The sequence below is a fragment of the Stigmatopora nigra genome, chromosome 16, assembly GCF_051989575.1.
Source record: "Stigmatopora nigra isolate UIUO_SnigA chromosome 16, RoL_Snig_1.1, whole genome shotgun sequence".
Classification (NCBI taxonomy): domain Eukaryota; kingdom Metazoa; phylum Chordata; class Actinopteri; order Syngnathiformes; family Syngnathidae; genus Stigmatopora; species Stigmatopora nigra.
The window spans coordinates 3244032-3271794 of NC_135523.1; the positions used below are offsets into that span (position 1 = coordinate 3244032).

A 27763-nucleotide genomic window follows, 5' to 3' on the forward strand; every position below is an offset into this window, starting at 1 on the left:
ATGATCAAAAGTCATATTAGTTGACAATTACCTAAACTCCACTGGTAAACAAGATGAGTGCTCTGTGTCCTGGATTGGAGCTCACTCCTGATTCAAACCTGTTCCCAATTCAAGTTCTGAAGCAATGTCTTTGCCACTGGACCGACCACAGCAACAGCTAAAAACAGTACTAGACTGGAAGTTATATTTCTCCTCTCCATTACCTCAATGACATTCGGGAAATGATTCAAACTCATTCCTGATTTGAACCTGTTCCCACCTCTGCTTCATACCCAATGTTTTTGCCACTGGACAAAGAAAAAAGCCATACAATACTATATCGTTTTTTGGGAGGGAAGAAAAGCCTTACTATACTATGTTGTTTTTTTAAGAACAAAAAGCCTTACTATACTATGTCGTTTTTTAAGAAAAAGTATATCCTTTTCAGTACCTCAATAAACAATTTAAGAATTACTCAGAGTGGAATCGAACTCACGCCAGATTGGAACCTATTCCTACCTCAAGGTCTGACCCAATGTCTTTGCAACTGAACCACAGGGACTTCTGAAATGGAGTGATTGGAAGTTCTATTTATCATTTTCTTTTATAGGAAAAAAAAGCCATACTATACTATGTTTTTTTTAGGGAGAAAAGCCTAACAATATTATGCCGTTTTTTTAGGGGGGGGAAAAGCCTTAATATACTATGTCGTTTTTATGGTAAAAAGCCTCACTATACTATGTTGTTTTTTTAGAGGCGAAAAAGCCTTAGTATACAATGTTGTTTTTTAGAGGCGAAAAAGCCTTACTATACTATGTTGTTTATTTTTAAGAGAAAAAGTCTTACTACATATTTTGTTTTTTGAGGAAAAGAATCCTTCCTGGATCATGATGTTTTTAAAGAAAAATTTGGTTTACTATACTCTGTCATTTTTTTCATTTTTTAAAGCCTTAGTATACATTCTAATTTTTAAAGAAAATAATACTTACTATACAGTGCGTAGTTGTCCATCTCCTTGTACCAGCCTTGTAGTTGACAGTGACATCCCAATGTAACTAAAAAATACTTAGAAACTCATTGTACTACTATTACTGTCAAATGAACATTTTTATCCATAATTCTTTATCACTAATAAGTGTATATTATTGTTTTATTTATCATTAGAATAAAATCAATCTTGTGACATTTGCTTTCTATTGTGCTCCATCATAAACAACTTTCCTCACTTGGTCCATAAAATGTCCCTTGTCTATTTTTGTCTTTGCTTATGATTTGTGACAAGCTTTCTTAAAAAAAAATACCTATCATCACATACAAATATATATTTCTTTTACATACTGGTATATAGCAGGAAGGATAATGATTAAAGTACTTTCTGTGTTACAGTTTAGCCTTGGCGAGTTGATCCCGCAGTTCTAGACGAGCGATGGAGGACAAGTGGACCTCGTCCGGGCCGTCGGCCAGACGAAGAGTTCTCGCCAGGGAATAGCTAAAGTTGATAAAAAAAAAACTAAGTCAGGTTCACTGCTGGTTATTCCGTTGTTTGACAGAACTTACATTCGTGCCAGAGGAAAGTCAGCAGAAACACCAGCGCCACCGTACACCTGGATAGAGCGGTCCACCACTTTGCACACCATTCTTGCTGCTGCCACTTTGATCATTGCAATCTGCACAAGTCAAAAAGACACTAGAAGAGAGAGTGCAATGTAAAAAAAATTAATAATAATCATGAACAATTGTCTTTGACCTGTGTGTTGTCTTGTTGAACAAAATAAATGTTTGCTGACAATCAATTCATTACAAAAATAACTTTTTTCCCCCCAAAGTCCTAATTTTTGTTGGGGATGGGCTCCCAAAATTTTCCAAGTGTTTACATGCATTTTTCAATGTAGTTTACACAGTGAAATAAGTGTCCATAATTGTTGGCCTTACTATCTCTTAACTCATGAAGTGATACATTGATCTTGGACACATCAAACCTAGGCCCAGTTAGATTTAATAAATACATTTGCTGATAATAAATCCATTTCAAAAATAAAAAAACATTCCCTCCCAAGTCCTAATTATTGTTGAGGATGGGCTCCCAAAATTTTCCAAGTGTTTACATGCATTTTTCAATTTATTTTGCACAGTGAAATCACAATGTATCCATAATTGTTGGCCTTACCGTCTCTTAACTCATGAAGTGATACATTGATCTTGGACACTTCAAACCTAGGCTGAATTAGGATTCAATTTGGCACCTTTTGGTGAAAATGAGCCATCTCCGCACGGAACTCAGGGCTTAATCACATTACTCAAGGCTTTAAATTTCTACACTACCTGTTTGCGTGCAGCACGACCTCCGAGGGAATCGAGCGCGTGTGCGGCGCTGAGCACGAGCAAGCGGGTTTGCTCAATCGCCAGCCGGCATTCCGCTATCCAATGAGCCACCACCTCCTGTGCAAACACACACAGAGGCATTTATTAGTAGTGGTGTCATTTGCTCGGTAGGGGTCAGGAGCGGTCCTTTGGTTGCTTTACGTGTTGGTAGAGCTTCTTGCCAAAAGTTTGCCTGGTGGCGGCACGGCGGCAAAGGAGCTCCAGCGCTAGCTCGGCCATCCCCACGGCTCGCATGCAGTGATGTAGCCGGCCAGGTCCCAGACGACCTTGAGCGATTTCAAAGCCTCGGCCTTCGCCTGGTGAGAAAAAGGAAAGTTGTAAAAATGGTATTCACAACGTTTATCGACTCAAATCATTTAAATTTAAAGTGGAAGGATGAAAAGAGACATTTTTTTAAGGGTAGAAAAATAATTTCGTTTTTACATTTGTAATTAAAAAACAAATAAAATACATGTTTAAATGAATTATGTTTCGTCATTTGTATTTTAAGCTGATTTTTTTATTAAAGAAAAATGAAAATGCTATTTTTCCTGCATTAATCTTAATTTCAATTTGACTTAACGTGTTTATACAGGGATTTTAAAATGAATACAATTTTACTTCTTACTATTTTAGCCAGTACTTTTATAAAAAAGAAAACATTGGGGGGCAAATATGAATGAAAAATAAATAACATAGCATATATGATTCCCAAAGTTGAGTATGATAATATTTTTTTTTTTTTAAATCTCCACCTACCTAGAATGATGTTGGCAACTGGAACGCGCACGTTTTCAAAGTGAATCTCAAAATGACCTCCATGAATAGCATCTAGGGAAAAAAAAAACAAAGAATGTGACTTTCCATATAATAACGTCGTCATCACCATTGTATGATAGCCAAAGTCTTTATTTACCGTCTTGTCCAAAAACAGTGAGAGGTCTGATTAACTTGACGCCTTCCGTATCCATTGGCACCACAATCATACTGTGCCTTGTGTGTCTGAAAACATTAAATACAATTATAAGACTATGTCTGTCTTTTTTTCTTTTCTAGTACTGACTGAGTGTATATCCTGGGTATGTACATAATAAAGGAAATGCAACAATTTAACAGTAATCGTAAAACAATGTAAAAGTTATTCTAAAGTGAAATTAAAATGAGCGTGTTCTTTAGCAAAAAAATGTCGTCATGTTAGTCACAAAGAATATACTTTGATGCCCGAATTAATATATTATAACTGTATTTCACTGAAATTTCTATCTTATTTTCAGTTCATTTTGATTGTGAGAAATCTAGCACACAATTTGTTTCAAATTAAAATTAGCATTCAATAAAGACAATAAACTTTCACTTGAGAATGCTCATATTTTGAGACCAACACACATTTTGCCACATTTTAAAGGAATGATATAAATGTAAATTTTCTGTCATTTTTGTCGTCGACTGACCTGTTGCCATCACCCTCGTTGGCATTCCTGCACATCACAATGGCCAATTTGCATCTGGGATTCCCTGCACCTATAATGACACACAAAAATAACATTTTAAGCACCTGACCGCCATGCAACCCCTTCTACGTGCACAGAATGGTCGCCCCAGCTGATTTCCACTTCCTAAAATGTTGACATTTCGTGGCGAAGCTGGGAAAACAAAACCATTACATGACAGACGGGGGCACACAAGGGCAACACAAGAAACATTTTTTTTCTTTGCCGGCTTTTAATGTCAACATGCGGCTATTTTGTCTCACACAACTTTTAGAGACATCTGTCGTCCTTCCTGTTTTAATTTCCATAAAGCAGGAGACGGCGGACATCTGGACACCAGACTGTTTCAAAATATGGTGGCGATATTGGACATCTGTGCTTATGCTTGTAAATGCTCCCATACTAAAACCTCCATAATCGACTCATCGGCTGCCAGGATGGTAATAGACGACCAATCTTTGCACTAAAGTGAAAATATTTTGGGGTTTATTGTAAACTTGAGTCCTTTGTGCAACCAGAAGAGAGACAATATTCTGGGATTTTTAACTATATTGCAAACAGTTGAAATTGTTCACAAGTTGAATTTGTTCGCAAGTTGAATTTGTTCGCAAGTTGAATTTGTTCGCAAGTTGAATTTGTTCGCAAGTTGAATTTGTTCGCAAGTTGAATTTGTTCGCAAGTTGAATTTGTTCGCAAGTTGAAATTGTGCACAAGTGGAATTTGTTCACAAGTTGAATTTGTTCACAAGTTGAATTTGTTCGCAAGTTGAATTTGTTCGCAAGTTGAATTTGTTCGCAAGTTGAATTTGTTCGCAAGTTGAATTTGTTCGCAAGTTGAATTTGTTCGCAAGTTGAATTTGTTCGCAAGTTGAATTTGTTCGCAAGTTGAATTTGTTCGCAAGTTGAATTTGTTCACAAGTTGAATTTGTTCACAAGTTGAATTTGTTCACAAGTTGAATTTGTTCACAAGTTGAATTTGTTCACAACTATTGAGTTGAACTATTGAGTTGAATAAAGTGCCTTACCAAGTCTTAACTATTGTTTTTTTAGTATTCCGGGTTGTTCTTCCACAAGTGATAAAATTTCAAGCCCAAACATGTTCCATCTGGACTGGAATGCAATGACATTTTTGAGTGTTCTTTTTTGTTTAGTGGAATTTCTGCAGGTAGATTTAGACCCCCACCCGCACACAAGCCAGGAGGAACTTTCTCCTCAAGAATTTTTGCAAGCACAATTGATGCTTTGCAGACAGACAGACACAGACAGACAGACCAAAAAAGGCAAGTATACTGGGTTAAGGTTCAGGGCCACAAATTATTCAGTTAGTTTTTACAACACTGTTTCAACTGACATTTTGATTATATCGCTTAACTATAACCTTTGCCACATTGGAAAAATCTAAACATCACAATAAAAGGGTAGAATTGCATAAAATAAATTAAAAAATATGAATAAAGTGTTACAAGAACAGGATTTTAAAAGCTATGATTAAAAAATAATATGTTGAAGAGTGATTTTATGATCAGGGAAAAACTACTTGAGAATTCCTATTACAAAAAACTACAAGACCTTTGTATTAAATGTTAATCAAAATAATTAAGTTGAAACGTAAAGTATTTTTGGAGAAAAGTTGCAATACAAATATTTGCAAGTGGCAATATTAAGAGTATTTATTTCTAATTTCCATTAAACTTTTGTGAATAATAACATATTGGTAGCTAATTTTAGTCGGTCAGGGAGAATAATGCAGTTATTGTGGCTGAATGCTTTTAGTGTACAAGCAGTAGTAGTGTTTTTTGTTGTTTTTTTTGTTGTTTTAAATGGCATGCCACACTTGTTGCTGTGTTATGACAGACGGGGCGTGCTCCGCGGTTGGAGGGAGGGGCTGCAGAGTTTACATTTTGCTCCGGCAACTTTGCTCTGCAGAAACATACGACAAGCGTGAGTGAATGTTGGAAGGTTTTAGCTGGGATAACAGGCTAAAAAAAGGGTAAGAATTTAACAATTGTTTTTACACTGTGGTTTCAATTCATGTCAAATTTAATGCCTATGTTGTTTTTTGTATATATAGTTTTTTTTTTACATTTTGGTTGTGTATCAGAGTTTAACAAGTCAGTTATTTTATTACCAAATGGTCATAAAACTGGATCTTAATCAGAGATGCTTATTTTTTGGTTTGTTTTTGAATTGGGGAAAAGAAAAATGTTTCTATAGTTCTACAACTCTCAATAATGTCTGCATTTCAAATACTTTGGATTCTACTTGGGTTAAATAAATCTTTAAAAAGTTGTTTTAGGAGAAGAATGAATGCTTCCAGGCTGTCACTTTTTATTTACAATAATAATCCTTCCCGGCTTAAATATGTGGCTTGTGGCAGCAAGGGAAAATACTTGACATGTTTTGGAGCGTTCCATCTGTTTTATCCATCGGATAACAGAGAAGAACATGGAAATCAATTAATCACTGTTGATGGAGGAAGATGGCTTTTTAGTTTTGGATTCTATGATTTTAGATAGAAAGTCAAATTTTGCTTTCATTTGTTAAAGACCTATATTTATTTCAATTGTTAAAGACCTATGTTTATTTAATTTGTTAAATACTTATGTTTAATTTATTTGTTAAAGACCTATGTTTATGTTTTTGTTCATATTGTTTATAATACAAAATTAAAAGGGGAAAAATAGTTTTTTGGGGGAGGATAACACTTAAAACGCTATATTTATTATTAAAGTATCTATGTTTATTCATCCTAAATTTTGAAAAAAACATTCAAATAAACCTAAATGTTCTCTCTTACCTATTCAGTTTTTGATCAAATTTTAAGTGCAATGGCTTGTCATCATTCTTAAGAAAAGAAGGAAACAAGTTCAAGAACGAGTAGATACTCACTGCCCTGTTGATTTTGAGTCCATGCAGGGTCTGCGGATTAAACCATTAACAGAGATTCCTCTCAAAATTTTTCCTCTCACACAGAAAAAAAAACATGGAGGATTTCTACTACCACGACGACCAGGACCTCAACCACAACGACAGCTACGAGTACAGCTACGACCACTCAGTGTGCGACAAACAAGCAGTACGCTCCTTTGCGGGGGTCTTCCTCCCGGTCATCTACTCACTAGCCCTAGTGGTGGGCTTGGCCGGGAACGCTCTGGTGGTCAAGATCTATGCTTCACGTTCCCGCCTGCGCACCTTGACTGACGTTTGCATCCTCAACCTGGCCGTGTCAGACCTGCTGTTGCTGGTCACGCTACCCTTCTGGGCGGCTGACGCCGTACACGGTTGGAGGTTAGGCACCCCCGCCTGTAAGATGACGTCCTTCCTCTATAGTGCCAACTTCAGCTGTGGTATGCTGCTTCTGGCATGCATCAGTGTGGACCGCTACCGGGCAGTGTCTCAAGCCGCAACCGGTCGGACTGTTCGGGGTCCGAAGCTACGGAAACAATGGCTCTTGGTCTGTTTAGCTTTGTGGGCCGTGGCTATCTTTTTGGGGATCCCTGAACTGGTCTTCGCCACTGTCAAGCATTCCCACTACAGGGTGTTCTGCACTGCAGTGTACCCGCCAAGCATGGGGCGTCCTGCAAAGGCTAGCCTGGAACTTCTGGAGGTGACTCTTAGGTTTGCGTTACCGTTCCTAGTGATGGTAGGGTGCTATGGCTTGGTGGGGCGAACCTTAAGCCGGGCTCCAGGTTTACGGAGGGGCAAAAAATGGCGGGCTTTGCGTGTTCTCTTGGCAGTCGTGGCCGTCTTCTTGTTGACACAACTGCCCTACAATGTGGTGAAGCTATGCAGGGCGCTGGACATCATCTACATGCTGGTGACGGACTGTGAAGTCAGCAAGGGTCTGGACCATGCCTTGCAAGTGACTGAGAGCCTAGCACTAACCCATGCCTGTATCAATCCCCTCCTCTATGCCTTTGTTGGGTCCTCCTTCAGGGGACATGTCCTCAAAACCGCAAAGCATCTGGGACAACAACTTGGGGGACATCCCAGAACAGGGGAAGGCGAGCCGGCAGTAGAGATTGCGCTTAATACGCGAAATCCAAACCAGTCACGTTCTGGTTCTGAGGAACCGGACACAAGCACCTTCACTATGTAAAAGGAATAACAATAGCTAGTTTTTGGGGTCCTGAGAATGGCTAAAAATATGTGACCAGACGTTTGGTCGCCCAGACATTTGGTCGCCCAGACGTTTGGTCGCCCGGACATTTGGTCAAAAACAAGTAGGCGGCCCAAACCTGTTCTACAGTAAACAAACTATTCAGGTGGATAAGGACTGAGTCATACGAGACAATATGCTAGGTTAACGAGTAGATAATCAGGGATTGACACAGATTGCAAAAATCTTATCAGTTTGATTGCGTTGAATCATTTGGGTGACTCGGTAAAAAGATAAGGGGTCGCATGCTCGCACGTGAGGTTTTGTGGGCAGAAGTCAAGAGGTTTTAGGATTACAGGTTTTGGCTATTCAGAAGAGAAAATCCTTTTTAGGGATAATTCATTCAGAAAAATATTTCATAACAATAAACTACTTGATGCCATGTTGATGCCTTAAACATTTTTTGGGTTTTTTTCCTAAAAAGTGAGTTTTTGAAAGACATTGTATTGAACATTTAGATGAATATTTATGTACATTAATTGTTTACAAGCACTGTTTAATCAGATTGTGTGTAAATTGTTTTAATTGAATTAAAAGGGTTTACAATACCTATCATGTTCTATACAATCATTTTAAATATGTTTTCACTCGGAATACAAGTTGTTTGCTTTTATCTTAACTGTATACAAAGAACTATGTTTTAAGTTGACGTCAAACTGAAAGTATTTTGGAAAATAAATATTAGATGTATTATTAGTTTAAAACTGATAGAACTATTTTATAGATGTTCACTTCAGTCAAATGAAGGCCAATATTTTTATAGTCTTCAGGATTAAAAGACGCCATGGAATTGCTAGACAACTGTTTATTATTCTACATTGCACAGACGGTTTCATGTTTTGGTTAAGAACTTTCATCTTCCCTTGTTTTTTTTAGACAGCTAAATTATTTAAAGTACCTCAAAGCAAGCTGAATTAAACTCACGCACCAAAGTTGATCATTCTTTCCATCCTCAGGACCTGTTAGTCATCCTCTTTCCACTGCACTGGCTAAACTAAAACGGTAGACCGCAACCATTTGGAAGGGATTATGGTGTCCTGAGCACTGTTTACTAAGCAACAATGGGGAAGGGAAAAAACCTGCTGCGTCACAAATGGGGATGTCATTGGAGAAAGCCAAAAAAAGTAAGCACGGGAGAGGAAAATACCCTGAAAACGCATTGGGTCATTGTCAACAAGGTCGACTTTTGTTTTGGCTTTTGCTAAGATTGCAGTGAGAGGCGTTACGACTCCCTTCAGAGCAGGGGCGGGATATTTTTTCCTTAGTTTTTAGAAAACACAGGACCATTACAGCTAATGTTTTGCAAGATTCCTGATAAATTATGTTAAATTATATTTTGTGATTAATCTAGGATGGCATCTGAGGCATTGGTTAGCGCGCATAAATCTCCAAAAACGAGAGTATGGAGTTGAGATAGATTTTATCAACAGTAGGATTTTTGAGGTCAACAAAATTGCATTGGATTTTAAATTAGTTTGACCCATTTAGATGGAGAAAAAAACAGCTTAAAATATTGGAAAAATCTCCATAGAGCTTCTATTTAGATCAAAATTTTCCTTTTTAGCCATTAAATTGCACAAAAAAACATGGCTTTGGTAAATTCCTGGCAGTCAAATGAAAAAGTACTGTATTTTTCAGACTATAAGTTGCATTTTTTTCTTTGTTTAGTTATTTTAGTATATTTCAACAACTAGGCTATAGTTATCCAATACAACTGTTTATATTACATTATAGGTGCCAATTTAATTTGCTAAAAATGCAACTTATACTCCAATTACAAATATATATTTTTTCTCTTCCATTGTGCTTGGGTTAGTGCAACTTTGAACCAAAAAATACTGTATTTATTTCCCCTAAAAGAAGACCTTCCAGAAAAAACAACCCTCAACCTGCAACATTGTATTTGAAAATCATTCTGCTAAATCCACTTAAAACCCTTTCAATTGACAAAACAGTTCCACGCAAGTACTCAACAAGTAAACAAGTACACGCACGGACAGTCTAGGAAATAAACACTTCCAGGATTGCCGTCACATGCACTATCACGAACGATGACTCATATGAAGAAAACAAGTAGGTGTGGACTTACCACTGCTCCACCACTTCTTCCCATTGATGACAAATTGGTTTTCCTCTCGATGGAGACTGCAAGCCACATTGGTGGCGTCGCTGGATGAGACATCGGGTTCTGCAGAACCACAACTTTGTTTTAGTTCAATGTTTGCATGTTTTTTTTAACGACATACAATCTAAGTCAGTCTGTTTTTCTGTGATTTCAATTGGATTTCCATTGAGGTCCAATATCGACTTAAGAGTCATAGCATGTCAGGAATCATAAGGATTATCTCACAATATGGTGATACAACATTGGGAGGGCTAAGAAACCATTAATTCGTATATAAGTATAAAAAATAAGAAAATCATGTTAGCTAGTGTTTTATGGTAGTGAAATACAGAATGTATTTCTCTTGTATTCTTAGCTTTAGCAACTAGAATAGAATTTTACACAGATGCTGCCTTGTGGAATTTTACAGCAATAACACCTATAGGTTAAAAGGCCCATCATCTACTACTTAAATAAAAGTCTTGCGGCCCTCTATCGGATGTGTATTTGGCAGGGGGAAGCTAGAGGATGGACGTATGCTCTGTCCATCCGCCTGCTCCCCCTATGGAGAGGGGAGGGGGTCCATTTTGAAGAAGCGACCTAACATTTCACCACCCCTGAAGGCCAATGGAGTCTAAAACTATTCCGTGCGATAAGATTATTTTGATGTTGGGGATTAGCCCTAACAATGGTACCAGTACCTCTAATAGTACCTGAACTTTAATACCACCAATATGACTATTTGTATTCAGATCAGCTTTGACTAGGTCATTTTAGCATTTGACATTACATCATGTTTCCCCCCCCCCCCATAGCGAACATCCAAATAACATCCAGGAAATCCATATACACGGCAATGTATGTCATATTTGGAAAGCCTGAGGGGGATGTTGACGCCCAATGTGATTACCTCCGGCCAGCAGCTGTTTCCATAAAACATAGTGAACAAATGGATGAGGAAACAAGGAGAAAATGAGTCATTGCCTTTCATAAAAAAACAGTTGAAAAAATACGGCATGAAAAGCTCTCCAAGAATGAGTTTTGAGACATTCCTGGAATGTTTTCTATTAAAAATAAAAGGTCAATTTACCTGTCATGCAGAAACAGGATCGAATCTCTCCTCTGAGTAGAGGCTCTAACCATGTGGTCTTTTGTTCCTCGCTGCCAAACATGTGCAGGACTTCCATATTACCCGTGTCTGAGTTCCAAAAACATAGGTTGAAATTAAACAACTTTGAAACTCTAGTGAGGGTTTAATGTGGTAACATATGCTGGGCTTAAGACCACACTTAACAGTTAAGAAAGCTTCTCATTAAATATGGTTATTTTCAGACTATAGGTCGCACTAGCCACAGAATGCTAAGGGAATAAAATTGGGGGAAAAAAATACATCTGGAGTATAAGTTGCATTTTTATGGGGCAGTTTTTTTTATTTATTAGAAACCAAGAAAAAAAACTATATGTTAAATAAACTGAAAAATAAGCAACAACATACAAAATAGGGATCTGTATTGTAAATCACTTTTTTGGGATAACAATAACCTAAATAAAACACAAAATAAGTTGTTGGGGAAGAGTGAAAAAAATAGGAGATAACCAGGCAAACTATGAAAAAAAGTGTGACTTATAGTCCGTAAAATACGATACATTTTGCAAGTTGTTCATGTTAAGGTAGGATTTTATCCAAAAAGGTCATTAACCCCTGCTTTAAACAGTCATGTGAATGGTTGTTTTTCTTCAAGAATAGCTTCCAGTTCACCGACACTGATGACAAATGCTACACAAAATGGATGAATTGTTTGCTTTTGGGGGGGAAACCCTGGTTCTCAAATGACAGACTTCCTGCGTCTTTTCATGCAAGAGGGCCTCAATAATAAACCTACAGATCAATCTTTGTCATGTAAATGAAGTGTCAAATGCACGGGATGTTTACCTGGGGCCTGGCAGTTGAAAACTTCCGGAGCATAAAGACAGCGTCCGGTCTCCTCGGCGATGTAGGCGTAGTCGAGCTGAGTGAGGCCGCTTTCTGCCGGCAGGAAGAGGTTCCACAGCCCAGCTTCTCTGGCTTTCACCTAACCGCACAAATATGTCACATTATAACTTCTTCATCTATTTTTTTTGGCAAATGATAACACTTACCTTCATATCTTCTATTATTTGAGGCGTGGTCCATCTCAGTGGGGAGTGAGCATACTTGATGTAGTACTCCTCAACTTCCTATGCAAAGAAATGTAGCATCCAAATAATCTTACTTTCCTTTTCATTGGGCACAATAAAGTGGCAGTAATGGTGCCAAAAATGATGAATAGCTGTGTATTCTTATGAGTGAAATCAATAGCCGTCTTGTTCTCATGCTCAGCCAATCAGTGTTAATCAACTTTCCCTCATTTGGAGGGTTTAATGGGGAGGCCAACAAGGGGCTTCTTTGTGTCTTGTTGCTGACCTTCTGTGCGGGAAGCACGTGCTGTCTCATGAAGTCCTTCACCTGTTGGAGCACGGCCCGGCCCTTGGCCGTTTGCAGAAAAATCCTGGCTTCCCGCCGAGCCGGAGGTCTGTAATGAGAGGAGATGAATGAGAAAAGGTCTGCAGCTGGATGGTAAATTCCCAACATTGTTTGTTGGTATAAGCTCTTTAAAGCAGTTGGGATTTTTTTGTTTTATTGCTCCGATACAGATGTGTTGGTTTGTGGCCCACAGTCATGCCAACTAGATCTCAGTCGACCAGTCTATTTATGACCCAAATGTTAATTTACCCGCTGCCATTGATAAAACTTTTATTCGACCCTCCCACTAAAAATGGATTGGTCTAGTCAGTTTAAGTGACTTGGACATAATTGTCAATAGCAGACAATGAGTAAGTTTTACTTTTTTTTTTTCCCAACACCCCGGGCCGAATCGGTCCCTTAGCGGGCCATTCCATGCCCACGTGCCACATGTTTGACACCACTGATTAAAATTCCTTCAAGTCAAGGTGATGACAAACCTTTGCACGAGCTCCAGGGCAAGTGCGGCCAAGGGTTCGACGCACTGGCCTAACTCGGCGGCATTGGGGGCGCTGGCGTTGCCTAGTAGGTGGCGTGCGTAGACCCCCTAAATGGGAAAAAATAACAAAATAATGGGAGGATAATGTTAGGCTTGGTTAGAGTAGGAAATGTTAAGACTTTAACAAGAAGTATTTTTTGTAAAGTTTTTGTAAGGGCTTTTCTATATCATTGGTGTAAATAGAAATAGTAAAATGTAAATATTTGCCATGTTAAAAGAATTCAAAAGACATTAATCCTATTTTTTAAATTACAAAAAATTGCAAATAAATAAAATGAAAAATATTTACATTTAGAGCCTCAAAAAAAGAATTTTTTCAGTTCAACAATGCCTTAAAATAATTCTCCAACCATCAGAATTCAAAAACTTACCTGAGCGATTCCTGCCATCTTAAAAAAGGAGAGTGCCAGGTAGAAATTTAAAGGCGGCAAAGCAGACGGAATCCCCCGGCAGCGTCTATAGACGGACATCAGGTCATCCACTGTAGGAATACCTGCTCAAAAAAAGAAATTATTGTATAAATAAGTCTAATTTTAAGTTTTACATAAACTCAATGTCGATGCTCAAACCTTCTATGCCCTTCAAGCTGCCCATGGAACTTATCACATTAAGACCAGAAGGCCAGTAATGAGGCATGAGGAAGTACGCTAGATCAGCCAATGGTTGCCCTGTGGTGGATAGCTCCCAGTCCAACACTGCTAGCACACGTGCCTTAAAAGCCACAATGCGAGCATCACTGTTTACATTCCATTAAAAAACTACAGAGCCAAAATGCACCTCAGTTGGATGAAATATTAAGTTGTCCACTCGGAAATCTCCATGAACCAACGTGACTTCTCGATCCTCGGCGGGGAGATTGCTTGCCAACCATGTTGAGAGTTCATTCATGGCGGTGATGTTTCTGTGAGATGATGCATTGTACTGCTTAGTCCAGGTAGAAACCTAGAAGAAAAGTTTTTTTGTTGTAAAAATGTGGGAATTAGTGAATGGTGGGAGGAAAAAATCAAAAATACCTGTCTTCTGCAATATCCTGGTCCTTTTCCAAAGCCATCCAATTTAAGTATGGCCAAGTCTAGTGAATGCATCTTGGCCAGAACCTCCACAGCGGCCACATATAGAGCTGCCCGTTCTGCCGGGATGACTCCAGGCAGGCGTAGGTCCCGAAAAATGCGCCCCTGTAAGTTATCAATTGCATTACTTCATACATTCCATTCTATTTAAGCAATCTAGCAACTATTTTCAAATGTACCACAACATGCTCCATCAGATAGAACTCTGTTCCGATGATGTTGACATCCGTACAGTGGAGGAAAGGTTCGGGAACAGGGAATCCAGCAGAATGCAAGGCTTTCTGGATGCGATATTCTCTGTCCACCTTATAATATTTAACAAAAAATCCCAAAAGGATTAACTCATTATTTATTCACATGAATTGAAATTAAGTTATAATTAAACATAGATCCGTGTTGTGTGCATTAAAGTTGATGAATGTATAGTGTGGGGTCATAAGAAATTGCAAGAATTCAAAAAAAGAAGTTGTATTTTTGCAGTTTTTTTTCAATATGTACAATACAAAGTACAGTAGTACATATATATGAGCCCCGCCACCTAGCTTACAAGCGTTGCAATTACAAGTACAAACGATCGATAAACCACATAAATATTATTTGTTGGGATCTACCTTATGAGCACCTGGAAGTAGATCTCCGGGAGGTTTTTTCCTGAGAACATAACTTTTGGATCTTGTCCGGATCAAGAAAGTGGGATTAGATTGTCCAGAACTGGAAAATCAAGTAGTATGTTAGCATCATCGAACTTAGTGATCGGAAATGTTTGGGCCGCACACCAACTCACGTGTACTGCCTAACTGCGAGATCGTCGTCTTGTGACACGAACGAATTGATATAAAGATACTTTTTGAGTTTATCCTCGTCAAATCTATGTTGGGGACGGATCGGAGAAGTTATTTCGTCCATGATGAGCGATAATACGAGTTGACGATCAATAACTTTCCAGGTAGTGCAGTTCTGGGGTTAGATATCAAAAACATATACCAGATGTCAAAATACAATTTACGCAAACCGCCAAGTCTGAGATCTTTTTCTACACAATCTTTTTAGCAATGCTTAGTAATAAATGTATATTTGATTACGTTTTTCGGTTAGTATTTGGTCAACAATACTATACCCCGTCACGATGCACTTCTTCGATTTCCTATTGATTATGTCGTTTCAAGGAAAACTCTGACGCAAAATGGCCGACAGGTGACAGCATTAACCCGTTGGCTTGCAGTGCACATCAGACGACTAGGCTTACATGAGTGCAATGGTGTAAGCGACTGGGTCGTTTGACTAAAAAAATGTATAAAATAAATTTAATGATTTATAGTCCTTTCCTACTATGAATATGACATAATAACTAAGAAAATATATAATTTATTACGGAGAACATGTGAATATTTTGTGTTTCGACCCGGATTGTATACACTGCAACACATCCTGACAGCTGATTGGACTTGTGAATACGTGTACTTTTCGCGTCAATTTTTGTTGCTTTGAGCTACAATCGCGTTTTATTATCAGATCAGTCTTTAAAATAATATAGTTAATTTTGTGAGTCTTCATGGCGACGTTACTAAACGAACTAAAGCTCCGCGTGAGGGAGTTAGAGAATGAACTAATCAAATGTAGGCAAAAACAATGCGCAGCTGAGCAGCTCTACAGACCCAAAATTGAAACGATGAGCGCAGAAGTTGTTGATTCCAACCCTTACAGGTACTATTTTATCATTATAATATAATTTTATTATTATTTAGGGGTGCCGCACCCTTTGGGAGACTGATGACTCATTCGATCTTATTTTTTGCTGTCTTGCAGTCGCCTGATGGCTTTGAAGAGAATGGGAATCGTGGATAATTATGAGGCAAATAAACCTAATTTTCCCTGCAATAATAGTTTTCCTTAGATTGACAGCAATAGACGTCCAATCCTATTCTGTAAAAGGCTGTCAACCACAATGAATTGGACGTCCATCACTGTCAATGGTAGCCAGGTTAAGATAATATGGTATTAATTTTAAATGTGTTGCAGAACATCCGGACTTTTGCAGTCGCCGTGGTAGGAGTCGGGGGAGTGGGCAGCGTAACAGCCGAAATGCTTACTAGATGTGGCATTGGTAAGGTAAATAATGCAAAATATTTTCAGTACTTACATTTCCAGTGGAGTGTAGTAGAAGAAAGAATGTGAATGTGTCATTTCCATGTTTTTTTTTCCAGTTGCTGCTGTTCGATTATGACAAAGTGGAGCTGGCCAATATGAACCGACTCTTCTTCCAACCTCATCAGGCCGGGCTTAGCAAGGTGGAGGCTGCAGAACACACACTGAGGTATCATTTCATAACATCTTATAAAATAAAATATTAAAAAATACATGTATAGTTTGCTTACTTGTTCATTTCATCATTTGTGGCTTGCAGAAACATCAATCCGGATGTGTCATTTGAGACACACAACTATAACATCACCACCCTGGACAATTTCAATCACTTTATGGAACGTTTAAGGTGACTTTTTCCCTCTATTTTAGACAACAATCAGTTTCCTAATTGTTCCTATCTTCTCAGTCATGGAGGCCTAAAAGATGGCAAACCTGTGGATTTAGTTTTAAGCTGTGTGGACAACTTTGAAGCCCGAATGGCTATCAATACGGTAAAAAAATGACAATCAACATCAATATTTAACATAGATTAACCTGTGTTCTCCTTGTGAAGGCCTGTAATGAACTGGGACAAACATGGATGGAGTCTGGGGTCAGTGAGAATGCCGTATCGGGACATATACAGCTCATCAATCCAGGAGAAACTGCATGTTTTGCTGTAAGTAACACATTTGGCAATAAAAAAAAGCAAATAATGCAATTTAAAAAGATTAGTAAGTGTTTTGAACCTGTTTTTTTTCCTTAGTGTGCACCTCCTTTGGTGGTGGCGGCCAACATTGATGAGAAGACCCTGAAAAAGGAAGGCGTGTGTGCTGCTAGTTTGCCCACCACGATGGGCGTCGTCGCTGGTATCCTTGTCCAAAATGTCCTCAAGTAAGTGTTATACACACACATGCAATAAAAATCTGGATTCCTAGAGGGTCATTAAGTATATTTTGTTAGTTACAAGAATTGTATTTACACAAAAATATTTGAAGTTATTAATAAAAGCAAGTTAAAATTGATTAGATTACTTTTTTTTTTTTGCTTCTTAAGTCCAAATATAACTTTTCATTATGTTTTTTTAAGCCTGTGAATGTTTGTTTTTTTGTCATTTTCCTAATAGTAGACTTTAATATTTAAATGACATAAGTTATTTTTTTGGAGTACTAATTTAATAAAAAAATATGCTAATTGTGTCTTTCAAAACTATCTGGATTTTATTCCAAGTAGCTACTTTACTTCTATAATGTACATTAACCCACTATTTCTAATGATTTTTTTTTTGCCATGTAAACATGATACTGTCAAAATTCCAGGTACTTGTTAAAATTTGGTCGTGTCAGCTACTACCTGGGCTACAACGCCATGCAAGACTTCTTCCCCAGCATGTCCATGAAACCCAACCCACAGTGCAACGACCGCCACTGCAGGACACAGCAAGAAGTATACAAGGTGAATAGCAATAGCAATAACTATAATCCATGGTTTTACCCTAAATCCATCTCCATGTTCCTCCAGGCGAAAGAAGCAGAACGACCCAAAGTTGAGGAGGTCCAGGAAGAAGAAGAGGAGGTAGTTCATGAAGAGAACGAATGGGGAATTGAACTTGTTTCAGAGGATGCCAATGAGGATACACAGGAATCAGCGGCTTGTGTTCCTGACCTCCCTGAAGGCATCAGTGTTGCATACACCATCCCAGCTTCGGTCAGTTTGCAGCTGATGGTTATTCTTAAGGTTTAAATGTTGTCAATTGATCAATTTTCCTTATTTTTTGGAAGCAGAATAAAAGTGATGGAGAGATGGTGGAAGAGACAGAGCAGAGTCTGGAGGAACTGATGGCTCAGATGAAAAAGTTGTAAAATGTAAAGCATTTGGAATGATCATGGCATATTTTGAATGGCATCAATAAAGACCAATAGAGAAGCTAAATGCATGAAAAATGTGGCAGTGCTTCTTATGAGATTGTAATCTTCTCAATAAAGTATTTATTAGCACATGGAATATCAAGTGCTGTTTCACTTTTACACATGGCAGACTGGGAATTGAAAAGTAAAGTCATACAGTGCAATTGCACTATTTTTGTATCATAAAAAAAACTTTTTTTGCATTATGAAGTTCTTCAATGGAGGAATTAGACACAATTTCATCTTTTGGAAATTAAAGGAGTAAACAAAATAGAATCATTTATAAAATTAGAATATTTAAATTGTAAAATATAATATATATTGTAGTACTACTCTAAACAAAAATATTTTTGGGTGTTCTCAATATTGCAGTGTAAATAAATCATCTTGACCATAAAATAACTTCTCAACATAAAATACCATTTGGCTAAATTACATATTTCACAAAATATTTTGGCATATTAATACTTTTTTTTTCTATAATACTGTTCCAAGTTTCCAGGTAGGCAAATAGAAGTTCTATTCCTAATTTGTACCTACATGTGTGCAAATATTATTTCCCTAAGGATTGTAGCATACCTTCATTTTAGTGGGTTGGGGTCACCTGGGACTATAAGGAAGGGGGGCGGGGCCTCTCAGGCAGAACGTGTCGGCACTGGACGAATGACGAGAAGGTGCGTTCCCGCATGCTAATGATGGCTCCGCCTCCTTGATCTCCATGGCGCGTTTGTACAATTCGGCTGCTGTTTCGAAGTCGCCTTCCTCGTAGCTGCAAAAAGTTCGACAGTTGGTTCTTGTTTTACTGCCATTTATTCATTATGAAATTAAATGCAATATGTATCCATACACAAAATGTAGTCTTCATTTTAATGTAGTTTTATCAAATGTAGACACTTTTTCAAATACATTTAAAAAATTAGCAATTAGTTTAATATCTAACACTTACCTAAGCACGGCAAGGTTCTTAAGCGTCTCCCCAACGCGAGGATGCGAGCGTCCCAGACTGTCTTCGTAGACTTTGAGCGCTCGCTTGTAAAGAGGCGATGCTTCGCTGTGTTTCTTCTGAAAAATGACCATAATTACACATACATTTAGTAAATGAGATAACAGTAATTGGGTTGAGTGATATGATCACCAGCTGGCAGTAGATGACGGCCAGATTGACCAGCGCCGTGGCGACACTGGGATGTTTGGGCCCAAAACTCTTTTCCCGAATGTCCAGTGAGAGCTCGTACAAGGGGACAGCTTTCTCCAATTTTCCCTGCAACGCATTTGACGTCATTAGGTGCACATTAGAAGTCCAGATGATTGAGGTGCTCGGACGTTTTGGTCGCCGGTCAAATGGTGACAAAAAGTTTACTGTTGAAACCAGCTCTCAAAATTATTTTCATGAGAGAGAGAGTTGAAAATATAAGAGAGTGAGTTTAATATCTAAGTACTGTTGAAAAAAGTAGATATCTAGATATTAAACTCTCTCATGAATATAATTTTGAGTGCTGGTTTCAACAGTAATTAGATATTAAACAGTACTTCTATTAAACAGTACTTAGATATTAAACAGTACTTCTATTAAATAGTACTAAGATATTAAACAGCACTTAGATATTAAACTCCTTCTCATAAATATAATTTTGATATCTGGTTTAAACAGTACTTAGATATTAAACAGCACTTGGATATGAAAGAGTACTTAGATATTAAACAGCACTTGGATATGAAAGAGTACTTAGATATTAAACAGTACTTATATATTAAACATAACTTAGATATTAAACAGTACTTAGATATTAAACAGTACTTAGATATGAAACAGTACTTAGATATGAAACAGTACTTAGATATGAAACAGCACTTAGATATCAAACTCTCTCTCGTGAATATAATTTTGAGAGCTGGTTTCAACAGTAAACTCTGTCACCATTTGACCGGCGAGCAAAATACCGGCAACCGCATCTTACCCTGCGCTTGTAGAGCATGGCCAAGTGTTTGAGCGTATACGCGAGCGAGGGATGATCCGGAGAGAGGGCCCTCTTCCGAATATCCAACGCCCTCTCGTACATATCCTCCGCCGCTTCGTAGTCTCGCCGCTCCGTGTGCAGCGCCGCCAGGTTGTTGAGGGACTGCGCGCAGTCGGGGTGCTCGGGGCCCAGAACGCGTTGGCGCATTTCCAATGAGCGCGTAAGGAAGACTTTGGCCGCACTGTTGGGGGACATGGCGCAAAATAGACGTGATATTTCCGAAAAAAAACCTTGGGGAAATTATTAGAGACTTACTCCAGGTTGTTTTGGAGGTAGTAGAGCACGCCCAGTTCGTTGAGCGTCCGGGCGCAGTCGGCAGAGTCTGTGGCGAGGGTGAGCTCTTCAAGCTGGAGGGCTCGGCGACGTAATAGCGTGAAGCCGTACTAGAGTGGAGGGAAAAGTATTGTTGTTGTTCTAGTGGCTGGTAATGTGGTTGTCAAAACTTTCTAGTTACCATATGGCCTTTCTGACGAGCTGTTTTTTGCCTAATCTTCATGGACCGCTTCCGGAGTTTTTCTGCTTGTTCATACCTGATGAATATAAGGCACTTCATTTGAACAGTTAATATAAAGTCTGAGGGCTAGTGTAAGTAGCATTAATGTGGCCTGCAATTATTCTGTAATGGGCAATAGAAAATGTAAACAAATGATTTATGTGAAACTAAATGAGGTTGAAAAACAAAAATAATAATCAAAATCAAACATGCCGTGGGCAATTTTACTGTATGTGAATAATTGTAAAATTATTTTAAAAGCCAAGCTAATTAAAAAAATGTAAGCAATCTAAAAATATCAAAACCAAAAAATTGTGGTCCATTGTATTTTGTTCTAGGAACTATTTTGTTTTGAATCTCATAGGTTATTTTGTTTTTACAAACTAGTTAACCAAAGTTAATGAACAACATTTTTGTGGAGAATTCTTGATACAGTCAATTCAACTCCAGCAAGCCCCCAATAAATTGAGTTTGAGCCCCCTCCTAACCTGCAACATAGCCAACATACTTGTTTTGCTTCTGATAAAGCACAGCAAGGGACTCCAACTCTCGCGCCACGCTGCCATGCTCAGCTCCATACGCGTTCTCGCTGATGTCCAGCGCCTGTTTATACAGCTGCTCTGCATTGCCATATTTCTTCCACTGAACGTACACAGCGGCGAGCTGGTGCAGGGATCGCGCCACACTGGGATGGTCAGGGTCCAGGGCGGTCTCTCGGATTTCCAGAGATCTTTGGAGAGGAGCCACGGCCTAACCAAGAAAATATATTTTAATATTCCAGTATTAACAAAGCATTTTTTAAAAATAAGGACCAGCACCTGACTGGGTAAACCCAGATCTTTAAGGAAACGTCCCAAAGTTTCGTACAAGTTGGCCAGCTTGGTCATACTGTCCTCACTTTCACAGTTCTTCTCATAGTGCTTCAGGGAGTCAAAATACTCGGTGGCCATGGAGCTTTTGTCTTTGCCTACATATTGCCAATAGGCCAGCAGCTCGGAGAAATGACCCCTGAAGATGACGGAATGATCGATTGCAAATGAAACAGACTTCAATGGATGACATTGTGGGAAATGCACAAACCTCTTGTATAAGTTCTGAGAGACAAATAGGTTCAAGAGGCTCGTTTGCAGTTTTATGCGGTCTTCCTGCTGTTGGAACAACCACGGCAGCTCATCGGCGACACGCCATGTTACACGATCGTGACTATGATAAAAGCACACAACCAATTGAAAGAACAGACTAAAAGTGGAGAAAATTGAGGTTCCCACAAAAAGGCAAAGATGGTTGTTCATCTGTACCTGAGTTGCTGGCTGAAGTAGTGGATCAGTTTCTCTCTGTAAGTGGCGCAACTGCGTTCTACGCTCAGAAACTCCAATTTAACGGCTTCCCTCGCCTGGAAATGCACAAATAGAATAAAGTGAGAGTGAGTTTTATCCTCTTTCCCCAAGAGTCAATTTGGTTCTCATTAACTAAAATGTAACCTCTATTGGGTTGAGATCAGGTGAACCAATTTTTGGCATTTTAAAATGTTAAAACTCTGTTATAGTGGTTATCAAACCTTTTCACCAAGTTCCCTTTAAAAATTACAGCATTTTCCGAATACATGTCAATTTTTTTTTATGGTTTGGATGGGGCTTGCTACTTAATGCCAGGTCACCTATAAACACTTTCAATGTGAACCAATTAGAACCGCCCAATGAGGTTCAGGTACCTGTAGATGCTGGAATCTGATGAGGCCGCAATGAAGCGTGACCACACAAAGTCTACTCAAACCACATAACATGGACGCCAGGACTGGAAACTCCAACTCCGGGAAAAGATCAAGAAGTTCCGATTCGCTCACTCCATTGTGGCTGCAATACACCAGGCAGAGTATCTAACCCAGGAGAAAAAAACAATAAAATAAATCAGTATTCAGTCATTAACTTTTGGAGTTATTAACCACCAATAAATCTATCACCTCTTTCATAATGTGTCGCTCTCTGTCCAAGCTGAGAGAATCCAGAGTCATATTAAGTGCCAGACGGTAGAGAGACAACGTATCATCACACTGCAAGCACTGTTCCAGATTCTTCTCAAAGGACCATCCACTGCTGTTGGAGGGAAACAAAATGTCTGGTTCTCCTACCTGAATCCACTCAATACACAAAGACAAGACAAAAGAACCTGGTGCTGATCCTGGAAAGCAGTTTGACATATAAAGCATTGCAGGTTGAGGCCGATCTGCAGTGGCGTTCCAACTTCTTCTCCTAGAAAACAAAAACGTGAATTATTGCTGTTCTCCTTCATGGTTACATTTCTCCAACCTGATCTTTGACGAGTTGAATGTCTACATTTAGGCACTCTGTAGTCACCACACTTCTGACCTCCCTGGGACTCAATGGATCCAAGTGAAGAGTGGGCCACAACCTCCATGCTTGAGGACACGTCTCCACGTTAACAGACACGACCACCCTGACGTTGACGGGTAGTGGGTCGATCAACCACTTCATATTTCGTTCAGCTTGCTAAAAAGAACATGAAAAAACATCTATTCCAAAAGGAGAAATTGTACTACCAAAGTTGCCATTAGTACCTGAATTTGATCAATGGAGTCAATGATAATAATGATGTTGCCCTGATGGCGTCCTGAAAGTCTCTCCAGCCAACGTGGAAACTCTTCCAGAATCTTGCTGGGCTCCATGGATAAGCCAGAAATGGACCAAAAGTGTTGTAAAAGCTACAGTACGAGAATCAGACAACAAACTAACCAGTTTGCAAGACAATTTGAATTAAACAGTCAAATATGGACCCCTTACTTTAACCGTGAGGCGCTTGATGATGAGAACAGGCTCCGAACTGGAGGAGAATGGTCTCCCAACAAAATGGTAGAGGAACAAATTGTTGGGGGACTGTTTCTGTTGTAGCTCGATCCTACAGAACAACCCAAATTCTAATATTTTTCCAAAACTTTCAAGGAAAAAAAATCAGTATCTTATTACCATTTGGCAAGGAGAAGGGACTTTCCAGATCCCGGACCACCCGAGACCAACAGTGGTGGCGTTGGAGGAGGGGCGGCGATCATGTCGTTGAGCCGGTCTACGTACTAGAAAAAATACAAGTGTGGAGGTTTGATCTGAAGTGGTGAAGAAGAAGAACTTGGAAGCATGGAAGGTCACCTTTTGGAAACCAAGTTGGGAATTGGTGTTGCCACAAGCTTGCTGGTACGATTCCATCTGTTCTTGCTCATCGTGAAGGTCCCATAATGCATCGCTTGAATCTTCTTCGCGACCCTCTTCGGTTGCAGAGTCTTTTGGATCGGTGTTTGTTGCTTCCAAACCAAGTAGCTCCTGAAATAGGAAAATGTGTGCGGATATGTTGATCTCCAAAAAAATACAATTGACCTTTTTGCCAATCATCTAATGTCTGGGGGTAATAGTCAGTTTTACAGGCGCTTTGGGGGTCTATTTAGTCTGATAATACCTGTTTAGTGAATGCTTACCTTTGGCTCACATTCAGATTTAAAAAGCTATCCAGATCCAAAAATACTTTTGAAGATGGAAATACCTGTTTGATGACTTTCTCCAGCTGATCCGAGATAAGCCTGGCCCCATCTTCAGCAGAACCGCTATGATCTAAAACCTTTCCATATTAGTAATACAAAGAGGTAAGTTACTTAAGCTATAAAGTCTTTCAAATTCATCCTTCAAACAACCGATACATAAAATACACCTTAATTTTAGCAGCCTTGTCTGCGGCGTTGACCCTTTCCAGAAGCTTCCTGGTAGGCCCAGACAAATTTCCATCTCCTTGGGTTCTGAGGTAGAGCACTAATGGGTGGCCATCTGGATTCTTCACAAAAGCCTCTTCGCAGTCTTCCACTACCGAGCTATGACGTCAAAACATCACCAAGTAAGAAGCTCAAACTTTGGTCCAGGACAAAACATGCTACCTGTTAACAGTAGATTTCAGAAGCAGTACACAAACAGAACTCCTTTCAATTTCTTGTTTGCGCACCGAGGCGAACGAGGCATCGGCGTCTTCATAGAAGCAGACGTTCAGGTAGAAATGTCCTAGACCTTCACAAAGCCTTCTCAGCACCGTTGAGTGTTTCTGCATCCAGGAAGATTTTTACAAAGCAATTATTAGGGTTAATCCCCGACATAAAAATAATCTTCAAGCAGAGAAGGCATCAAATACAGAATAGATTTAGACTCCATTGGCCTTCAGGAGTGGTGCAATGGCAAACCACTGTCCAAGATGGACGCTGCTCTCTCGCTTCTTTGAGACAAACTTTAGGCAGGAATACATGCACAAATAAAATGGGTGGTGACATAGTAGATGACACACTTTTTAACCTATAGATGTTTTTGCTGTAAAATTCCACAACTCAGCATCTGTGTAAAATTCTGTTCTAGTGACTAAACTACATGGAAGTATAAAATAATATATTACATATTCCACAGCGATCTTGCAAAAAAGAAAAAAAAACTTTATGACAAACCTTGGTAAAGAGCTCCATTTCAGCTTTGGTCTCCGGTGTAAAAATGAAGTAACAGCGCACTGTGTTGCTCCACAAGGCTTGAGGAACGTGAGGGGAGACCTGCAGAAGACTGGCCACTGCCGCATCCCAGTCGTCTATAAGCACCAGATGGATTCTCATTCTCAGAAATGGCAACCGAGTAGAATTAACTGACTTACCTCTGCTCACATTGGCAAAGGGACCCTCGACGTCGATGAGGCTATGGGCAAACTCGGGACCCCGGAACGTCTGCTGGAGCTGCATCATACTACCCATAGATGGTTCACTTCCCAGCACACCCCCAGACCAGTATTCACACTGAGTTCCTGCAGCTAAAGACAAGAACCCCTTTTGAAATTTGCCATGAATGACACAAGATGATTCCCTAATTTAGCTTTACCCGTCACAGTTGTTTGGTTATCGTCAGAATCTGAATCATTTGGAGAGTAAACCTGGATGCCCTGAGCTTGCAGTTGTTGCATTTTGGATTCCAAGTCTCTCTTGGCACGGAGGAGGTCCTGGATTTCCTTCTCCTTAGTCTCCCGGAAAATCTGACAGCAAAAGAACCCAAGACAATAAGGATGATAGAGAATGTTAGAGTGAGTATGGTGTACCTTGAACTGTCTTTTGACTTTATCCCTGTCGTGCTCAAAGGTGGAAGCCCTCTCCATGGCTTGGTACTTAGCCTCCAGGGCGCTTTCTTTCTCTCGCAGGATTTTCTGGTAGGTCTTCTGCAGAGCCTGTAGTAATACTTTTAAGTGAGCGGAATACATTCAGGTGCAATTTGAGTTTTTGGGATGCAAGCAGTCAGATTTTGATAAATTTAGCAGCCATTGATGATGATAGATATGCAATCTGTTGGCTGAGATTATTTGAAAATTGCATGTTTTAAAACAGGATACACAAAGTTAATTTGACAAAATGTACATTTATCTTTGGATTAGTGCAGGGGTCGGGAACCTTTTTCACAAAAAGAGCCACAAACAATTTATATTTTTAAACTTAAAATCAAAATTATTCCTTAAGAGCAATACTCAATTTAAAAGTAAAAATGCATGAAAATGTGAGCATTTATTATTCATTTCAAAACTTTGAAAGTAAAAAAAGTCTGAAATATTTTGAGAACATTATTTTACTGTTGCTAATCAATGATAGAATGCATGCAAAAAAGTCTAATGAAGAAAAATGATGATTTAAAAAGGCGGAGAGACATACACACCCATTAAAAGAGCCACATATGGCTCCCAAGCCATAGGTTCACTGCCCCTGGGTTAGTGTAATATATTATTTTAGAACATCATGCCTTGATTTGAAATGAGAGAATATAAATCAACTAATCAAGCAGTTGAAGCAGTACATTAGAAGTACTACAATGCATACTGTCACCATGATACTTTAACATTATGGTAGAAGGAATACCTGCAGCTCAGCTCTCAGCCTTTTATTCTCCTCATCCAGTTTGGCTTCCTTCTTCTGCATGGACGCGATCTCGTTATTTTTGCTCACCCGAAAGATCTCATACTCTTTCCGAAGCCGTTCATACTCGGCTGCATACTCGAGATCCACGGATCCCGTTGACTTGAAGCTGGCCCCGATCACCCGAGGTCCCCGGCGGAAGGAGCTCCGCAGAAGCCGGGCTTTGGGCTTCACTTCCACGGGGATCTCGCATGCCTCACCACCCTCTCCCCCGTAGCCGTCTTCGATCACCTCCCCGGGGCTGACGAGGGAGGATGCCGTGCCCATGTTGGCTGAATCCCCCTACTAATCTTTTTACAAAATCAGACCATCAAGATCCTGCATGCTAGTTAGCAACTGGCGATTCCAATCGGTTACTGGTTTAGATCGTCCTATGAAAAGAAACAATTTAAGATATAAGTTATTAGTTTTATCGACATGATCGTGTCACGTGCGAAAAAGTTTGTCTACTTTCGACAGACTAATTAGGATCCCTTCACAGCTACTTCCTGGCTGCCTTGGCAACAAGGAGTGGCTACGGAAATCCAGGAAGGACAAACCAGAATATTTGATTTTTTTGTATAGTTTTCTGCAGTGGTGCAGGAACAGGCTGAATAAGCTGGTCAGGGCTGTCCTTTTTTGTCCTGTGGAGGAAGTGGGAGAGTGGATGATGCTGACCAGGATGATGTCCACCATGGACAGCACCTCCCACCACCATGCATGAGTCTGTGGAGTCCCTTCGATGCTCTTTCAGCAATTGACTGCTGCACCCTCATTGCAGGAAGGAGTGCTTCTGCAGATCCTTCCTCCAATCAGCTGTTAGGCTCTTTAACAAAAAAAAAAGGACATGTTAGGACATACCGTATGCATGCATGTACATCTATGTGTATGCATATATGTGCCTATATATGTATGTATACTTATATATGTCCTTATAAACATGTGTATATATGTGCTTAAATATATGTGTATGTACGTGTATATGTGCTTAAATATATATGTATGTGTATGTATATATTTCAGCAACATGCTTATTTATTCATTCATGTATTTGTGTATTAA

At 39.3% G+C, this 27763-nt stretch overlaps 3 protein-coding genes across 5 annotated transcripts; 2 read left to right on the plus strand and 1 right to left on the minus strand.

Moving 5' to 3' along the window:
- Positions 1-1115: 1115 nt before the first annotated feature.
- Positions 1116-27255, minus strand: LOC144209393 (nephrocystin-3-like). 2 transcript variants are annotated; one of them, XM_077735660.1, is made up of 45 exons: positions 26666-27255; positions 25861-25986; positions 25647-25797; positions 25426-25578; positions 25229-25362; positions 24677-24837; positions 24457-24613; positions 24292-24366; positions 23904-24074; positions 23727-23830; positions 23544-23658; positions 23321-23464; positions 23052-23252; positions 22912-22994; positions 22706-22838; positions 22457-22621; positions 22044-22138; positions 21826-21948; positions 21564-21753; positions 21254-21495; positions 20707-20782; positions 20508-20635; positions 20193-20433; positions 19370-19495; positions 19181-19296; positions 18839-19003; positions 14815-14914; positions 14383-14508; positions 14147-14308; positions 13911-14075; positions 13703-13844; positions 13505-13626; positions 13075-13181; positions 12536-12644; positions 12232-12309; positions 12026-12164; positions 11183-11290; positions 10078-10176; positions 3792-3861; positions 3257-3342; positions 3100-3171; positions 2503-2657; positions 2302-2418; positions 1537-1646; positions 1116-1468 (listed from the first exon to the last, which is right to left on the minus strand). In XM_077735660.1, exons 1-45 carry the CDS (start codon positions 26987-26989, stop codon positions 1360-1362), a joined length of 6075 nt encoding a protein of 2024 aa, XP_077591786.1. In that variant the 5' UTR covers positions 26990-27255; the 3' UTR covers positions 1116-1359. The 2 variants fall into 2 exon arrangements, with proteins under 2 accessions (XP_077591786.1, XP_077591787.1); XM_077735661.1 differs by lacking the exons at positions 18839-19003; positions 19181-19296; positions 19370-19495; ... (21 more) ...; positions 25861-25986; positions 26666-27255 and adding an exon at positions 14988-15357.
- On the plus strand, positions 5763-8028 carry ackr4b (atypical chemokine receptor 4b). Its single transcript, XM_077735659.1, has 2 exons — positions 5763-5819; positions 6803-8028. The coding sequence occupies exons 1-2, from the start codon at positions 5779-5781 to the stop codon at positions 7926-7928; spliced, it is 1167 nt and encodes a 388-aa protein (XP_077591785.1). The 5' UTR covers positions 5763-5778; the 3' UTR covers positions 7929-8028.
- Positions 15593-18331, plus strand: uba5 (ubiquitin-like modifier activating enzyme 5). Of its 2 annotated transcripts, XM_077735657.1 has the most exons (11): positions 15593-15907; positions 16010-16055; positions 16223-16312; positions 16408-16517; positions 16608-16694; positions 16755-16839; positions 16902-17006; positions 17094-17221; positions 17647-17782; positions 17849-18034; positions 18112-18331. In XM_077735657.1, the coding sequence occupies exons 1-11, from the start codon at positions 15756-15758 to the stop codon at positions 18187-18189; spliced, it is 1203 nt and encodes a 400-aa protein (XP_077591783.1). In that variant the 5' UTR covers positions 15593-15755; the 3' UTR covers positions 18190-18331. The 2 variants fall into 2 exon arrangements, with proteins under 2 accessions (XP_077591783.1, XP_077591784.1); XM_077735658.1 differs by lacking the exon at positions 15593-15907 and having other exon boundaries at positions 16024-16055; positions 16223-16307.
- Positions 27256-27763: the final 508 nt, after the last annotated feature.

Excerpts from the sequence above, each read along its gene's own strand:
- ackr4b (XM_077735659.1), top strand. The coding sequence starts at position 5,779 with ATGTTGGAAGGTTTTAGCTGGGATAACAGGCTAAAAAAAGG. Across the intron at positions 5,820-6,802 it reads GATAACAGGCTAAAAAAAGG|AAAAAAAAACATGGAGGATT; the intron begins GTAAGAATTTAA and ends CCTCTCACACAG.
- uba5 (XM_077735657.1), top strand. The coding sequence starts at position 15,756 with ATGGCGACGTTACTAAACGAACTAAAGCTCCGCGTGAGGGAGTTAGAG. Across the intron at positions 16,313-16,407 it reads CTAGATGTGGCATTGGTAAG|TTGCTGCTGTTCGATTATGA; the intron begins GTAAATAATGCA and ends TTTTTTTTCCAG. Across the intron at positions 17,783-17,848 it reads CACAGCAAGAAGTATACAAG|GCGAAAGAAGCAGAACGACC; the intron begins GTGAATAGCAAT and ends ATGTTCCTCCAG.
- LOC144209393 (XM_077735660.1), bottom strand. The coding sequence starts at position 26,989 with ATGGGCACGGCATCCTCCCTCGTCAGCCCCGGGGAGGTGATCGAAGAC. Across the intron at positions 22,995-23,051 it reads TTCAACTCGTCAAAGATCAG|GAGAAGAAGTTGGAACGCCA; the intron begins GTTGGAGAAATG and ends TTTGTTTTCTAG. Across the intron at positions 12,165-12,231 it reads AAATAATAGAAGATATGAAG|GTGAAAGCCAGAGAAGCTGG; the intron begins GTAAGTGTTATC and ends TTGTGCGGTTAG.